The sequence below is a fragment of the Mobula hypostoma genome, chromosome 15, assembly GCF_963921235.1.
Source record: "Mobula hypostoma chromosome 15, sMobHyp1.1, whole genome shotgun sequence".
Taxonomy (NCBI): Eukaryota; Metazoa; Chordata; class Chondrichthyes; order Myliobatiformes; family Myliobatidae; genus Mobula; species Mobula hypostoma.
The window spans coordinates 8,119,042-8,136,955 of NC_086111.1; the positions used below are offsets into that span (position 1 = coordinate 8,119,042).

Consider the following 17,914-nt stretch of genomic DNA (forward strand, 5'->3'; position numbering starts at 1 on the left):
TTTGAATTTGCTCCCCATTTAGATAATAGTCTGCTCTTTTGTTCCTTTTACAATGTGCATTATCATACATTTCCCAACACAGTATTTCATCTGCCACTTTTTTGCCCATTCTTCCAATTTGTCTAGATCTTGCTGCAATCGCATTGCTTCCTCAGCACTACCTACCCCTCAAGCTACTTTTGTATCATCCACAAACTTTGCCGCAAGGCCATCAATTCCACTATCTAAGTCACTGGCAAACAGTATAAAAAGTAGCGGTTCTAATACTGATCCCTGAGGAACACTACTAGTCACTTGCAGCCAACCACAAAAAGCTCCCTTTTATTCCCACTCACAGCCTCCTGCCTGTCAGCCATTCCTCTATCCATGCCAATTGTCATGGTCCGGTCCGTGAAGTCCGCATTCCGGTCACGGTCCGGTCTGTGGACTCAGGACTCCGGGTCTTCCAGCTGTCCCTTGTTTTGATTGAGTTAATCATAAGCACCTGATTCTCATCTTGCAGCTTGGAATATAAGTAGCCTTGGAGTTGAGTGTGAGCTGCTGGTTTGTCTTGTCAAGATCCCCTGGGAGCAACCTGCTGGTGGAAGGCCGGAGTGGCCACTTACCATCTTTAGGCCGCGATTGGGGAACATCCCCTCGTGGAGCCTTGCTGGCAGTAGTTGGAGCTGTCTTTGTGGGTATGGATTCAGCTGTTTCGTGGGCCAGATGAGTGGCCGTCAGCCACTTCGAGCTAGGTAGGGATCCGGCTTTTTCCGTAGTCAGCCAAGGTTGCTGGCTGTAACTGCTACCTGCAGCAACCCCGATGCAGATATGGAACTGTCTGTTGTTTTTTGGTGTTTGTCTCTTCTTGTCCTTGCCTCTGTGGGGCAAGTCAGGCCATTCTGCCGTTGCCCTGGGGGGGATCTGTCTTGTCTTTGCCTCTGTTGGGTAAGTCCGGCTGTTCTGCCGTTACCCGACGGATGATCCTGTCCCACCTTAGTGTGGAAATGTTGAGTGCTGGCTTGTCTAAGTATAAGTCCCGACTCTATGTCTATGTACTGTCCTGTCTCATGTTGGTGTCGTGTTAAAGATGAGTCCCGGCTTTTTGAAGGATAAGTCCCTGCTCTATGTTGATGTACAGTTCCCAGTCTGTCTCCAAGCTCCAGCCTCCGAGTTACCAGCTTCCGCATTCCAAGAACCAAGACCCCAGCCTGCAGCCTCAAGAGCCAAGACCCCAGCCTGTCTCCAAGTTCAAGAGCCAAGAGCCAAGACCCCAGCCGTGTCCTGTCTGGTAGCCATGTCATGTCCTTGCCTAGTTCTGGGGTCCGAGCCCCAGGCAAGACCCAGGTCCTGGGTCCTTGTCCAGTCTCTGGCTCGGAGTCCAAGCCCAGGCTCCTAGTTCATAGTTCCTTGTCCGGGTTCCCTGTGTCTAGTCCATGTCCGAGCCCAAGTCTGCATTCTTGTCCCTGCTCCTTGTCTGTATCCTGTCATGTCCCTACTCTAGTCAAGTCCTGTTCCTTGTACTTCAGTGTCTGTGTCTTGCATTTGGGTCCGTTCCCAGCACCCCCTTTGTGACACCAGTATCTTTTCTGTAACACCATAGGACTTTATCTTGTTAAGCGGCCTCCTATATAGCACCTTTTCAAATGCCTTCTTAAAATCCAGGTAAGTGACAGCCATTGCTTTGTCCACCCTACTTGTTAGTTCCTCAAAGAACTCTAACAGATCTGTCAGGCAATATTTCCCTTTACAGAAACCATGCTGACTTTGACTCTTTTTTTTATCATTGGCCTCCAAGTACCTTGAAACCTCATCCTTAATAATAGACTCCAACACTTTCCCAACCATTTAGGTTAGGCTGACTGGCATATAATTTCCTTTCTTTTGCCTTCTTCCCTTCTTAAAGAGTGGAGTGACATTTGCAATTTTCCTGTCATCTGGAACCATACCAGAATCAAGTGATTCTTGAAAGATCATAACCCATGCATCTGCTATCTTTTCAGCAACCTCTCTCAGAAATTCTGGGCCTCCCTTGGACTGTATTCACCATTGATGCAAATGATATACTTTACTGTATGTTTCTATGTTTTAATGTACATGTGACAGGTTACTCTTCCTTATGGGGTGAGAGTGCAAACTCTAGCCAAAAAGAATATTGCCTTTGTGGATTCCAGAGTAGAAAGGTTTGTATGGTGTTTTCTTTTGTATGTGCCTCAGATGGCCACAAATCTACTGGAAGTATTAAATAACTGTTTTCATTATAAGTAAATTTGTGTTATAAAGTTCTGACAGGTGAAAGAAATTGAAATTGCTCATCTCATTACAGGGCATTTTGGGAGCGTTTACCATGGTCTGTACAGAGATCAAACTAAAGAAATTCATTGTGCTGTGAAGTCATTGAATCGTATGTACAAAGCATGCTGTCATTGTTTTATTCCTTCATCGTAATTTAGTTATTGTTTTCTGAAGAATCCCTTAACCTCACTTCGCCATTCATATGTCATACACTGCTTTGCCCTTGTGATAATCTGCATTGTGCAAAGATTATTTCATTCAAGTTTGAGTTCGTTTAAATTCATTGTCATTCAATCATACAAATGTATATTGCCAAGTGAAACCATATACCTCTGGACCAAAGTGCACAACACAGTACATATAACACACACATGACACATAAATTAATAGTAACACAAATAAATTAACAAATAATAAGGTGCATATATGATACAAGTTAAAAAATAAACAGTATAACGCTACTCACATTTCGTACATGATGACACCTGGGTGGTGGTAGGGAGTTCAGTAGTCTCACGGACTGAAGCTGTTTCTCATCCTAACAACACACATCAAAGTTGCTGGTGAACGCAGCAGGCCAGGCAGCATCTCTAGGAAGAGGTACTAACTAACTCTTACTAACTAACTAACTCTTACTAACTCTTCCTTCGGTTAGTCCTGACGAAGGGTCTCGGCCTGAAACGTCGACTGTACCTCTTCCTAGAGATGCTGCCTGGCCTGCTGCGTTCGCCTTCAACTTTGATGTGTGTTGCTTGAATTTCCAGCAACTGCAGAATTCCTGTTGTTTGCGTCTTATCCTAACAGTTCTTGTCCTATTGCTACAGTACTTAGTATCTCTTGCCTGATGGTAGTGGGTCAAAGAGATTGTTGGACAGATGGAAGCAATCACCGGCAATGCTATGGGCCCTGAATATGCAGTACTCCTCCCTCCCAATTTCTTTGTTCATTGAAATGGCAAAGTGCTTTGTCACTGCCGAGAGTGCTGTCTTTTGGATGAGACTGTGATCTTGGAGGGAAATGTACCATGGCTCAGTGTAGCTCACATCCCCATATTTATTCAGGCAATGTGTTAGGGAGAATTCCTGGGATACCAAGGAAATGCCCACTCTTTGTACTCTTGCAAATCTGACATTGCATTGAAGATATAAGACATCCCCAGAACTTTACCAGAGCCAAGAAGCAGACTGCAGAAAGAGTTGGATGTCACCTCTTTTGGGGTGGGTGCAATAAGAGACTACAACACCAGATTCAGGAGCAATTATCAGGCTCCTGAACAACATGGATAACATTACTTACTTCAACTCTGAACTGATTCCAAGACCTACGGACTCATTTTCAAGGAGGCTACAACTCATATTTTCAGTCTACCTACCTATCTGTCTTTATTTTGATTTATGATTGTTTGTATTTGCACAGTTTGACTTCCTTCGTACATTGGTTGTCAGTCTTTGTAGTTTTTCACTGATTCTATTGTATTTCTTTGTCTATTGCAAATATCCATAAGAAAACAAAACTCAGAGTAGTATATGATGGATATATACATACTTTGATAATAAGTTTACTTTGAACTTCTGAACTTTGAGACTTGGTGTTTTCTAAGTCTTCACGCTGCAGTAACAAACAACTTGTTGGTGGAACTCAGCATCGGTCAATCAGCAGCTGTTGGGTGTGTTTATTTTTCTTTGTGACTGTATGTTTTTCTAAAATCATAACCATATCTGCTAGATGCTGTGTGTTGTTGGTACTGTGTTTTGTACCTTGACCCTGGAGGAACACTGTTTTGTTTGACTGTATTCATGTACAGTATAGTGGAATGATAATTAAACTTGAACTTGGATGGATCTTTTGGGCTCAGACCCTGCTCAGGATCTAAAGCATCAACAATTCCCGCCCCCCCCCCGCCCACAGCTACTGTTATACCTGCTGAGTTCCTGCAGCGGATTGTTTCAGCATCTGCAGTCCTCTTTTTCAGCCTATTTGGATTTTGAGAAACCTGACTATACTTTAGATGAACCAACATCTCCAGTCCCTTGGTGTTCATTAATTCACCCTGGTTACCATTGCTCTTAACACCGCGGGCATAGCAACCCAGAAATATTTAGGAGGTACAACTTACCATCACCTTGTACTTATTTTATTTAGAGATACTATGCAGAACGGACTCTTTCGGCCCTTCGAGCCGCACGACCTAGCAACCCTGATTTAACTCTAGTGTCATCACAGGACAATTTAAAACAACCAGTTAATTTACTAACCGGTATGTCATTGGACGGTGGGAGGAAATCAAAGCATGTGGAGGAAACCCATGCGGTCAAGGGGAGAATGTACAAACTCCTTACAGAAGATGCCTTAAGGGGATTTAAGAGTTTGCAGTTAAATGCCAGCCTAACCAGTGAAGTCCGCATCCATTGAATATATTCTAAACAATACACAAATCCGCCATGCAAATAAAACTTGCAATAGTGTTTGAAAGACTTCCTCCTTTATCCCTGCCCTTAATGCTACTCTGCTCTCAAGTGATGGTTGCCTGTCATATCCAACGATGACGTGAAACCTGTGGGGGGAAAAGTTTAAAAATGGAAAAGCCATTGCACTGAGGCAGTTCCACTTTCACAAACTCGGAATTCCAGGTCCAGTGGTACGAGTAATCGCCACAAACTGGGGTCTTCCCTGGATGCAGTGGATGACCACAACATCTTCTGTCCTTGTTATACCCTTTGGTCTCCATGGAGAGTTGCAGAACCTTTGAATCTCACTGTTGATCCCACCCAGTCTGTTCGAGCTGACTTCATATGCTAGGATGGGAATGGCCTAACCCACCTGTTGGCTCCCCTCACCCAATATCTCCCACCTGGTACCAGGGTGTGGCTGCTATCCCATCCAAACAGCTACTTGGAGCCACAGATGAGCGCTGAGTGTCTGGTGGGGAACAAAGGTGTTTGAGCTGCCCCAGGAAGTGTATGACAAGCCCCTTCACCAAATGTGCTACTCCTCTCTGGACACTCCATACACCCCTGCTCACAAATATATTGCATACAGTTTGTATTCTGCGAAGTTGCTTTTCTTTTTTTGTGGTGTTTCAACAGGGATTTCAGATGTTGAAGAGGTGGAGCAGTTTTTAAAGGAAGGTATTATCATGAAGGACTTCCACCATGAAAATGTCCTATCCTTGTTGGGAATTTTCCTTCCTAAGGAAGGGTTACCATTAGTAGTATTGCCATATATGAAGCACGGAGACCTCAGGCATTTTATCCGCCAGGAAGAGCGAGTAAGTAATAAGTCATACTCCATTAATTTGCATGGATAGGGAGAGCAGGGTAATGTGGTGCTCTCTTGTACATTGTGGTGCTTATGCAAGTGGATCACCCAATGCAATTTGCTCCCCAACCCCTGTCATTTCCCCTCACTGTGCTGTAACCTGGCTGCAATAAACCATCATTAGAACTTCACCATGGTCGGTCCCAAGCCTAGCTGCGAGGATTTTGGGCATGGGGCTAACAACCCCATCCCATAGAAACCCAGAGCTCCAGAAATGTTACCAAGAAGCTCCAAAGACCATTATCCCTGGGAAAGGAAGGATGCATCAAGAAGATAGGCTACATCTCGGGACAATATGAGAGACTGGCCCAGTACAGAGGACTCTGCTGAGCTGCTGCCGACAGCCTATGCCCCAATAGGAGGGATGGGCTTAGTAAGCATAAGATTAGGGAATCTGATTCTGTTTGAAATGTAATAGAGGAGCTAGATAGAAGCACATTTTGTAGATAACTGTGAGCATGATTTAAAGAGCTGGCACTCTGTGATATTTAGCCATCTGGTTTTGGAAACCATGTTGTAAGCCTGATGCATTTCAGTTTTCCAAGACCTTTTCTCCTGATTGACCAGATCTTCTGTAAAATTCACCTATTTGTCTCTGTACAATCTTCCTATTTAAGGGTAGCAGAACAAAATAATCGCTACTCTGGATCTGATGCAGCACAAAAAACCCACAAAAGTTAAGAACAAAATAATAATAACATAATAAATATAAATACATAAGATAACTAACATATATAGATTGTATGTCCAAAAAGCGATACCAGTCTGTACATAAGGTGACTGACAGGAAATGTTAAAGTAGTGAGTTAGTGGGTGGAAGTGTTGATCAGCTGTACTGCTTGGGGGAAACTAACTGTTTCTGAGTCTGGTGGTCCTGGTGTGAATGCTATGTAGCCTCTTCCCTGTTGGGAGTGGGACAAACAGTCCATGAGCAGGGTGGGTGAGATCCTTCCAGATGTTACTGGCTCTTTTCCGGCACCTTTTCTAAGCTTTCCCTTTCATCCCGTTTTCTAACGGTTAACCCAACCCCTTTCTTTCCCTTTTTCGAAGCTGATATGCTGACGGGTAGCTACAGTACTGAATATGCAGTTTCTGATCATTGTTATACTGCATGAGAAGGACAGTCACTTTCTACAGATATTAAAAAAAGGAATCAGATGTTTTACAGTAAAACTCTGAGAATGCAGGGTCTGGTCTGTGAGCTAGGGCCCAGAGTTTAAAAGGGTGGAGATACAGAGAACACCTATAGACAGGGTCTGCACTGTGGATTGAGTGCTGAAGCCAGGGATCAGGAACTTGAGTTGTTTTGTAGCTTGGGCCATTCTTCTTAAGCCCATCACCACTGCTGGGGAATAGACCATTGACAGCAGCTTGCCAGAGTCCTCTGTCCTGGGCTAGTCCTTCAAGTTGTCCCCAAGTATATCCCATCTTCTCCTTCCTCTCCCAGAGATGAGTTCTTTGGAGCTTCTGTATGTCTGGGTTTTTAGCTTGGGCTAGCCCCATGTCCAACCCTCCTCCTTTCGCTGCTGGACTGGGGACTATCCATGGCAGAGATTTGGCACATGGTCCTTGTATATTATCCTCTCCAATTAAACTCACTGCATTCACTGGGGAAAAATACAACTGTGGACCAACCATAAACAAGAGAAAGTCTGCAGATGCTAGAAATCCAAGCAACACATAATAAATTCGGGAGGAACTCAGCAGACTAGGCAGTATCTATGGAAAAGAGTAGAGTTGAAGTTTCATGCCGAGACCCTTCACCAGGACTGGGGAGAAAAAGATGAGGAGTCAGAGTAAAAAGATGGGGGGGGGAAGGGAGGAGGAAACACAAGGTGATAGGTGAAACCGGGTGGGTGGGGTGGGGGGGTGAAGGGTTGAGCTAGGAAGTTGATTGGTGAATGAGGTATAAGGCTGGAGAAAGGGAGAGGAGAGGAGAGAAGGCCATGGAAGAAAGAAAAAGGAGGAGGAGCACCAGAGGGAGGTGATGGGCAGGTAAGGAGATAAGGTGAGAGAGGGAAATTGGAAATGTGAAATGGAGTAGGGGGTGGGGCATTACTGGAAGTTTGAGAAATCGATGTTCATGCCATTGGGTTGGAGGCTACCCAGATGGAATATAGGGTGTTGTTCCTCCAACCTGAGTATGACATGAACAGACATGTCGAAATGGGAATGGGAAGTGAAATTAAAATGGTGGCCACTAGGTCCTTCATGACAGAACTCAGCAGGCTGGGCAGTCTCTGTAGAGGGCAAAGAACTGTTGAGACTTTGGGTCGAAACAAGTTTCAACCTGAAATATTTTTTTTACTGCCTTTATTCCTGTGTTTGGTAAGAAGCAAGTTCCTTTTTAATTGATTTGAATAATTTAGCAATGTCTTGTTTTTGAAAATCTACTCCCCCCTCCATCGGAGCCTGTTTTTCTGAACCACGTAAAAAGAGCTAGGAGACTTGTTAAGTGGAAGTTAATTAGATTCGGTACAGGTTGGTTTCATACACTTTGCCTTAGTCCAAATGAATTAACGTTGGTGGAGGATAACACAGTGAGCACTCTTGTCACTAAACCAGGTCAAATACAACTGGCAAATGCTCCTTAATTGAAAAAGTTTAGAAAATAGAGTTTGATTTATACTGCAAAAGGACAATATTCAACAGTTGGATTGCTGTTGCTAGAGGGTCTCATTTAGGTGATCTATACCTCATTGTTGTAATTTGAAATACCTTGTGTTTTTATTTTCTCATGCACAGAATCCTACAGTAAAAGATTTAATAGGCTTTGGCCTCCAGGTTGCCAAGGGAATGGAGTACCTTGCCCAGAGGAAGTTTGTTCACCGAGATTTAGCAGCGAGAAACTGCATGTAAGTACTGTGGTGAATGGTGAAGCCAGTAAGGAGATGATATTGGGAAACTGAGGCATCAAATGTAAAGAGACATTGGGCAAGACCCAAGTGTTGAAGAGCAGAAGGATTTTGGGGCCCAAGTTCATAGCTCCCTGAAAGTGGCTAACACAGGTCAGAGTCAGAGTCAGAATCAGGTTTATTATCACCGGCATGTGATGTGACACTTGTTAACTTAGCAGCAGCAGCAGTTCAATGCAATACATAATCGAGCACAGAGAAAAAAATAATAAATAAAATAAAACATAATAAACAAGTAAATCAAGTACATACATTGAATAGATTATTTAAAAAAAATGTGCAAAAACAAAAATACTGTATATTAAAAAAAGTGAGGTAGTGTCCAGAGCTTCAAAGTCCATTTAAGAATCGGATGGCAGAGGGGATGAAGCTGTTTCTGAATCGCTGAGTGTGTGCCTTCAGGCTTCTGTATCTCCTGTCTGATGGTAACAGTGAGAAAAGGGCATGCCCTGGGTACTGGAGGTCTTTAATAATGGACACTGCCTTTCTGAGACACCGCTTCCTGAAGATGTCCTGGGTACTTTGTAGGCTAGCTCCCAAGATGGAGCTGACTAGATTTGCAACCCACTGCAGCTTCTTTCGGTCCAGTGCAGTAAGGCACATGCATGCTTGCCTTTATTAGTTGAGGCAATGAGTTCAAAAATCAGGAAGTTAAGTTGTAGCTTTATAAAACTCTAGTTAGGTCCCATCTGGAGCATTGCATACAGCTGGGGTCGCCACACTGTAGGGAAGGATCAGAAGAGTTTTACCAAGATGCTGCTTGGACTGTAGGGCACGTGCTATAATGAAAGATTGGACTAACTTGGGTTGTTTTCTCTGTAGCAGTGGAGGCGGAGGGGAGATCTGATAGAGGTTTATAAGATTATGAGAGACATAAACAGAGTAGACAGACGGTATCTTTTTTCCAGGATTGAAATGTCTAATAGCAGAGGGCATGCATTGGAGGTGGGAGGGGCAAGTTTTTGCATAGGATGCCTGGAATGCACTGCTTGGGGTGGTGGAAGAGGCAGATACATCAGGGAATTTTTTTGAGATATTTAGATTGGCACATGAATTTGGGGAAAATGGAAGGGTCTGGACATTGTGTAGGCAGAAGGGATTAGTTTAGTTGGCCATTTGATTACTAATTTAATTGGTTTTGTAAAACATTGTAGGCTGAAGGGCCTGTCCTGTTCTATATTGTAAGTTCTGTGTTTTCAACACCAGGTGGAGCAGATCACAAGTGGTAACAGGTTTGTGGAAACTGAGGCCATGTCAATGAATTCACTTCATGGCCTTTGGAAGACTTAGACAACACTACCTCAATGCCTCTGATTGCTGGAACCATCAGAATATAGAACAGTACAGCACAGTACAGGCCTTTCAGCCCACAATGTTGTGCTGACTTTTCAACCTACTCCAAGAACAAACTAATGCTTCATTCTTACACAGACCATTTTACTTTTCCCCCATGTGAAGGTTAAGAGTGTCATCTGTATTGAGCCTGCCATGCACCTACCACTTTCTGTGGATAGATACCTACCTCTGACATCCCCACTAAACTTTCCTCAAATCAGCTATAAATTATGCTTTCTCATCTCACCCAATGCAAGGTTGGTCAATTTCTTTGCAAAGGGACGTTATTGGAATTTCTCAGGGCTACTTATAGTTTGGGGCACCAGCAGCTCCACATCATTGACTTATGTTCCATTGGCTGTTCTAGGCTGGATGAGGCATATGTAGTGAAGGTGGCTGATTTTGGGATGGCACGTGATGTTCTGGATAAAGAATATTACAGCATTCAGAACCATCGAAAGGCCAAGTTACCAGTTAAGTGGATGTCACTGGAGAGTCTACAGACCCAAAAATTCACAAGCAAGTCTGATGTGGTAAGTCTGCCCATGGTCATTAGTGCATCTGTCAGATTTTGGGGGTCATTCTACGTTGCATAGATTACCTTTTATCTCATTAATATCCTTGAGGTCTGTCCTGGCTGGTCTGTTGGTAATGTGATGGGAGTGTGCAGTCCGTCTCTGCAGCTCTCAGTTTTGTTCTCAATCCTACTTCCAGTCCTTCCCCTCACCCCCCCACTTCATATTCTGGCTTCTTCCCCTTCCTTTCCATTCCTCATGAAGGGTCTCAGCCCGAAATGTCAACTCTATTCTTCTCCATAGATGCTGCCTGTCCTGCTGAGTTCCTCCAGCATTTTGTGTGTGTTGCTCTTCAGTTATATTTGTGTTCCCTTCTACTACCTTGCACTAAATTCTTTGTCTTTGTGTGTGTGTAAACATTCCTGTGTAAAATCCTGCACTGAGCCATTTCAAGTCAATCATTAACTTAATTTTAAATCAAGTAATTATAGAAGTGCCAATCACAGGATTTCAATTTGCATGCTAATTAACAAACATGCCACAGATAAAATTAAACGAATAAATATTTACTTACCTGGAGATGCATTGTGGAATAGGCCCTTCTGGCCCTTCAAGCTGCACCACCCAGAATCACTCCCACCCCAACAACCCCCTGTTAAGCCTAACCTAATCACAGGACAATTTACAATGACCAGTTAACCTACTGACAGTCCAACTGGACTGTGGGAAGAAAGTGAAGCATCCGGAGAAAACCCACGCGTTCCATGGAAAGGACATACAGACTCCTTATAGAGAGACACCGGGATTGAATTCTGAACTGTGATGCATGGAGCTGTAATAGCATTGTGCTAACCATTATGCGACCGTAGTGCCCAAAAATATGCTTTAAATTTGCAGATAATGAGGAATGGCAAAGATCAGTGGCTTGTTTATAAAAGGCTGAGCTGAGCTGACTAATAGCCAATCGTTCCACAGTGAACTGTGAGCTGTTGGTCACTTGGTGCCGAGGGGTCTGTGAGCTGTTGGTCGCTTTGTGCCCAGGGGACTGTGATCTGTTGGCCACTTGGTGCCCAGGCAAATGTGAGCTGTTGGTTGCTTTGTGCCCAGTTTGTTTTGGGCTTCCTGTGCAGAACTCTGAGACAAGCCGGACATCAAATGCCCATTCATCTGAGTTCTCCTGTCTGACCTCTTTCCAGTGATTGTGGCTGTGAAACACTCCCTTACTTTATACCAGAGAGTTTTGACTTTGGCCTACCAACTTCATTTAAATTAGAAGACATTCAAGATTGAGGATCAATTATTTCATTTTATTCCAATTTTTTTCTTTTACTAACTTATGTTGGTTTAATTACATTAATTATTTAAGCTTTTCATTATGAGTCAAATGCTAGCAAATTGGTCCAGTTTAGATAGGCACCTTGGTTAACATGAACAAGTTAGGCCGCCAGGCCTGTGTGTAACTTTAGGGTCATACATCACAAACACAGGCCTTCTGGCCAAACTTGTTCATGACAACCAAGAGATTCATCTGAAATGGTCCTATCTGCCGGCATTTGCCTCTTACCCCTCTAAACCAGGGGTTCTAAACTTGGGGTCCACAGGCCCTTCCATTAATGTTAGGGGCCCATGGCATAAAAAAGGTTCAGAGCCCCAGTTTGGAGGGATTGCCTACTGGAGTTTCTATGGGTGGAAGTTAAGAACAGGATGGGGTCAATAACTCTACTGGGTGTTTTTTTTATAGACCACCTAATAGTAACAGGAACATCGAGGAACAGATAGGGCGACAGATTCTGGAAAGGTGTAATAATAACAGTTGTTGTGGTGGGAGATTTTAATTTCCCAAATATTGATTGGCAAGTCCCTGGAAGGTTTCTTGACACAATATGTAGAAAAGCCTACAAGAGGAGAGGCTGTACTTGATCTGGTATTAGGAAATGAACCTGGTCAGGTATCAGATCTCACAGTGGGAGAACATTTTACAGATAGTGATCATAATCCTTTACTATAGCTTTGGAGAGGGATAGGAACAGACAAGTTAGGAAAGCGTTTAATTGGAGTACGGGGAAATATGAGGCTATCAGGCAGGAACTTGGAAGCATAAACTAGAAACAGATTTTCTCAGGAAAATATATAGAAGAAATGTGGCAAATGTTCAGGGGATATTTGCGTGAAGTTCTGTATAGGTACGTTCCAATGAGATAGGGAAGGGATGGTAGGGTACAGGAACCGTGGTGTACAAGGGCTGTTGTAAATCTAGTCAAGAAGAAAAGAGAGTTTACGAAAGGTTCAAAAAAAACTAGGTAATGATAGAGATTTAAAAGATTATAAGGCCAGCAGGAAGGATCTTAAGAATGAAATTAAGAGAGCCAGAAGGAACCATGAGAAGGTCTTGGTGGACAGGATTAAGGAAAACGCCAAGGTATTCTACAGGTATGTGAAGAGTAAGAGGATAAGACGTGAGAGAATAGGACCAATTAAGCGTGACAGTGATAAAGTGTGTATGGAACCGGAGGAGATAGCAGAGGTAGTTAATGAATAGTTTGCTTCAGTATTCATCACAGAAAAGGATCTTGGCAATTGTAGGGATGACTGAAAAGCTTGAGCATGTGGATATTAAGGAAGAGGATGTGCTGGAGCTTTTGGAAAGCATCAAGTTGGATAAGTTACCGGGACTGGATGAGATGTACCCTAGGCTGCAGTGGGAGGCGAGACAGGTGATTGCTGAGCCTCTGGCAATGATCTTTGCATCATCAACGGGGACTGGATAGGTTGTGGAGGATTGACGGGTTGCGGATGTTGTTCCCTTATTCAAGAAAGGGAGTAGAGATAGCCCAGGAAATTATAGACCAGTGAGTCTTACTTCAGTGGTTGGTAAGTTGATGGAGAAGATCCTGAGAGGCAGGATTTATGAACACTTGGAGAGGCATAATATGATTCAGAATAGTCAGCATGGCTTTGTCAAAGGCAGTTTGTGCCTTACGAGCCTGACTGAATTTTTTGAGGATGTGACTAAACACATTGATGAAGGTAGAGCAGTAGATGAAGTGTATATGGATTTCAGCAAGTCATTTCATAAGGTACCCCATGCAAGGCTTATTGAGAAAGTAGGGAGGCATTGGATCCAAGGGGACATTGCTTTGTGGATCCAGAATTAGCTTGCCCACAGAAGGCAAAGAGTGGTTGTAGACGGGTCATATTCTGCATGGAGGTCAGTGACCAGTGGGGTGCCTCAGGCATCTGTTCTGGGACCCCTGTTCTTCATGACTTTTATAAATGACCTGGATGAGGAAATGGAAGGATGGGTTAGTAAATTTGCTGATGACACAAAGGTTGGAGGTGTTGTGGATAGTGTGGAGGGCTGTGAGAGGGTACAATGGGACATTGATAGGATGCAAAGCTGGGCTGAGAAGTGGCAGATGGAGTTCAATACAGATAAGCATGAGGTGGTTCATTTTGGTAGGTCAAATATGATGGCAGACTCTTGGCAGCATGGAGGATCAGAGGGATCTTGGGGTCCAAGTCCATAGGACACAAAGCTGCTGTACAGGTTGACTCTGTGGTTCAGAAGGCATATGATGAAATTACCTTCATTAATCATGGGATTGAGTTTAGAAGCTGAGAGGTAATGTTGCAGCTATATATGACCCTGGTCAGACCCCACTTGGAGTACTGTGCTCAGTTCTGGTCGCCTCACTACAGGAAGGATGTGGAAACCATAGAAAGGGTGCAGAGGAGATTTACAAGGATGTTGCCTGGATTGGGGAGCATGCCTTATGAGAATAGGTTGAGTGAACTTGGCCTTTTCTCCTTGGAGCGACGGAGGATGAGTGGTGATCTGATAGAGGTGTATAAGATGATGAGAGGCATTGATCGTGTGGATAGTCAGAGGCTTTTTCACAGGACCGAAATGGCTAGCACAAGAGGGCACAGTTTTGAGGTGCTTAGAAGTAGGTACAGAGGAGATGTCAAGGATAAGTTTTTTATGCAGAGAGTGGTGAGTGCATGGAATGGGCTGCTGGCAACAGTGGAGGAGATGGATGCAATAGAGTCTTTTAAGAGACTCCTGGATAAGTGCCTGGAGCTTACAAAAATAGAGGGCTGTGGGTAACCCTAGGTAATTTCTAAGGCAGGACATGTTAGGCTCAGTTTTGTGGGCCAAAGGGCCTATAATGTGCTGTAGGTTTTCTATGTTTTAAACCATTTTTATTGAAATGTCTTTTAAACATTGGCATAATTACACAAATCTCAGCTGCTTTTAAGTGACGCATTTACATACATTTTAGTCTTTGACAACCAATGAGCTGTCAAAGGCTCAGGTTATCGATTTGGAAAGACTCTGGAGATACATTTCCTGAGATGAGTAACTTCTCGGAGCCCATACCCCCTCCTCAAGCACCTCTTAGGCATGAAGGAGTTGCTCTTTCAGCCAGAGAGCCATAGACCACTGCAGCATAGAATCAAGCCATTTAGCCCATCTAGTCCATGCCTGCCCAATCTGCCTAGTCCCATCTACCTGCATCCAGACCATACCCTTTCAACCATGTGTCTATATCAACTTCTCTTAAATGTTACTATTGAACCCTTGTCTAGAACTTCTATTGGCAGCTTACTCACACTCACACGTTCAAGCCTTCTGGATCCAACAAGGTGCAGGCAGGTGGGTGGAGTGTCAGGGCAGTGGGTCATATTCGGCAAGCTACCTGATCTCCACTCTTTCAGCTCTGTTTGCTTTGGGGTTGTGTTGATATCTGTCCCTGTTGTTACTTTCAGTGGTCTTTCGGAGTCTTGCTTTGGGAACTACTGACTCGAGGAGCACCACCCTACCCAGAGGTCGACCCGTACGACATCACAAGATACCTGCTAAAGGGGCGAAGGTTACCTCAGCCAGAATACTGCCCAGATGAGCTGTGAGTGCTTTCATATATGGTCTGTCTTTGCTGTTTCTTAATGTTGAAGGTAGATGTCATCTCCTCTGCAAATGGCTGTGTGTCAAAATGAATCGCAGGGTTGTATATGGTGACATATAGTGAATGTACTTTCATAATAAATTTACTTTGAACATTGAAATTTGAACAATAGTGCAAAAGAAATAGGAGAAAAATAGGTAATTTCTGCCTTTGAGCCAACTAGGTTCAAGGGTGATCGCAATACTATTTTCGTACTCTTATCACCCTGTCTCTCAATGCCTTGAATGCACTGTAATCTATCTATCTATGTTTTAAATGCAATTAATGACAGAACATCTGCAGTCTTCTAAGATGAAGAGGGTGATGACCTGCCCCTTAAGATTTTCAGCCTTGGTTCTTGTATTTAGAGCCAAGATGACCATTTCCCTGCATTGACACTGTTCAAATCTTTATCTGTTTCAGAAAGTAGACCATGGAATAGTACAGCACAAGAACATGCCCTTCAGCCCACCATGACTGTGCTGACCATGATGCACATCTGTTTACACATGGTTTATATCCCTCCTTTCCCTACTGGTTATGTGCCTATTGTACCTGCTTCCACCACAGGCAACTACTATTCTCTGAGTTAAAAAAAAATCTTGCTGCATAAATCTCCTTTAAACTCTGTCCGCCTCACATTAAACGTGTGCCCTCATGTGTTTGACATGTCCAGTTTGGAAAAGTAGACTCTGACTGACTACCATATAATTTTATAATTTTTAAAAATTTAACTGCACTGCAGCAGACAGGAATGCTCTACAACGTGTAGTCAAAACTGTCCAACGTATCACTGCCTTTAACCTTACCACCGTCGAGGACATGCGTACAGAAAGGTGCTGTGAAAGGGCCAGTAGCACTATGAAGGATCTTCACACCCTACTCTTAGACCGTTTGTCTCCAGGACTACCAGACTCACAATCAGTTACTTTATCCAGACAGCAAGGCTGATCAACACATCCACCCACTAACTCCATCACTACTTTATTAGTTGCCGTCAATCACCTTATGTATAGCCTGGCATCACATTAAGGACATACGATCAATCTATGTACATAAGCTATCTCCTGTATTTATTGTTTTTATTAATATTGTTGTGTTCTTTATTTTTTGCGGTTTTTTTTGTGCTCAATGGATTATGAGTAACAATTATTTCATTCTCCTTGTACTTGGGTACAGAAATGACATTAAACAATCTTGAATTACGTCATCTCTCACCCTCCAGAAATAAACAATCCAAGTGTGTCCAGTCTTTCCTTACAGAGACATAACCTACACCATTTCACACATGCTATTGCAGTTACAAATCTGATAAATTCCTGCTACATTTCCTCCGTAACAAATGCATCCTCCTTCCAAAGTTAGTCCTTTTGCATTAAGCACTCTCCTGTAATTGTTATAAACTTTCTAGCCCAGCGAATGTATATTAATATTGGTTACTAGCATGCCATTTAAGTTTGTCTCTTGTTTTTTTGCATTCCTAAGCCTTTTGTCTTTGGTTCGGTTTGATTCAGATTTATTTAGTTATCACTTGGAGATTAAGACACACAGTGGAATACATTATTTGCATCAACACAAACTAAAGATGAACACAAGACACTCTGCAGATGTTGGAAATCCAGAGCAACAAATATGTGCTGGGGTAGCCCACAAGTGTCGCCACACATTCTGATATATTGTGTTCTGGTGAGCACGCTCACAATTCTCACAGCAAAACTGAATAAATCAACATCTCCACAGAAGACATGCTCTCTAATCCAGCAAATCTTCTCTGCAGCCTCTCTAAAGCCTCCACATCCTTCCTATAATGAGGAGGTATTAGAGCGGGTGCAGTGATTTACTAGTAATATACTCATAAGATACTTGAGAAATTTTATAAACATACTCGTCTCAATATCTTAAAGTAATTTTTAAAATCAGTTTTTATATATATATTAGAAAAATGGAGGGCTATGGATAACCCTAGATAATTTCTAAAGTAAGTACATGTTCAGCACAGCATTGTGGGCCGAAGGGCCTGGGTTGTGTTTCTATGTTTCTATAAACAACAGCAAAACAAGCCCCTTTCCTTCCTTCCAACCCCCCCCCCACCCCCACCTGTTGTTGCACACAGAGTGTTGCAACCCCAGGCCAGATTGCCTCCGGCCTCTACCCTGCAGTGTCTTGTGGGTGTACAGATATGACGATGGATCGGTGAATGTAGCATGATAGAAGCGAGTCAGAATCACGGCAAAGCTTTATGACACAGAAGGCAGTCAGCCCATCAGGTCTGTGCCAGTCCATAATTCTATCTTCTAGTCCTGTAGGTCATTGGATCTTTACATACAAATCCACCATTTCAGAAAGTAAATTCCAAAGTGAAAATTTCAAAGTAAAATTTATTACTGAATATGTCACCATATACAACATTGGGATTCGTTTTCTTATGGGCATTCATAGTAAATACAAGCAATGCAATAGAATCAATGAAAGACCGCACACAACAGGACAGACAAACAACCAACGTGCAATAGACAAATTGTGCACATATAAGGCAAAAAAATGAGATAAATGAACAATAAATATTGAGAATGTGCGATGAAGAGTCCTTGAAAGTGAGTCCATAGGTCAT

At 43.1% G+C, this 17,914-nt stretch overlaps 1 protein-coding gene across 1 annotated transcript in view; it reads left to right on the plus strand.

The window, feature by feature from the left end:
* Positions 1–17,914, plus strand: part of mst1rb (macrophage stimulating 1 receptor b) — a 289,557-nt gene that overhangs the window by 256,937 nt on the left and 14,706 nt on the right. Inside the window, exons 16-20 of the mRNA XM_063067700.1 lie at positions 2,306–2,383; positions 5,361–5,542; positions 8,338–8,447; positions 10,210–10,375; positions 15,128–15,264. Of these exons, the coding sequence (XP_062923770.1) occupies positions 2,306–2,383; positions 5,361–5,542; positions 8,338–8,447; positions 10,210–10,375; positions 15,128–15,264 (673 nt within the window). The remainder of the gene's footprint in view (positions 1–2,305; positions 2,384–5,360; positions 5,543–8,337; positions 8,448–10,209; positions 10,376–15,127; positions 15,265–17,914) is intronic.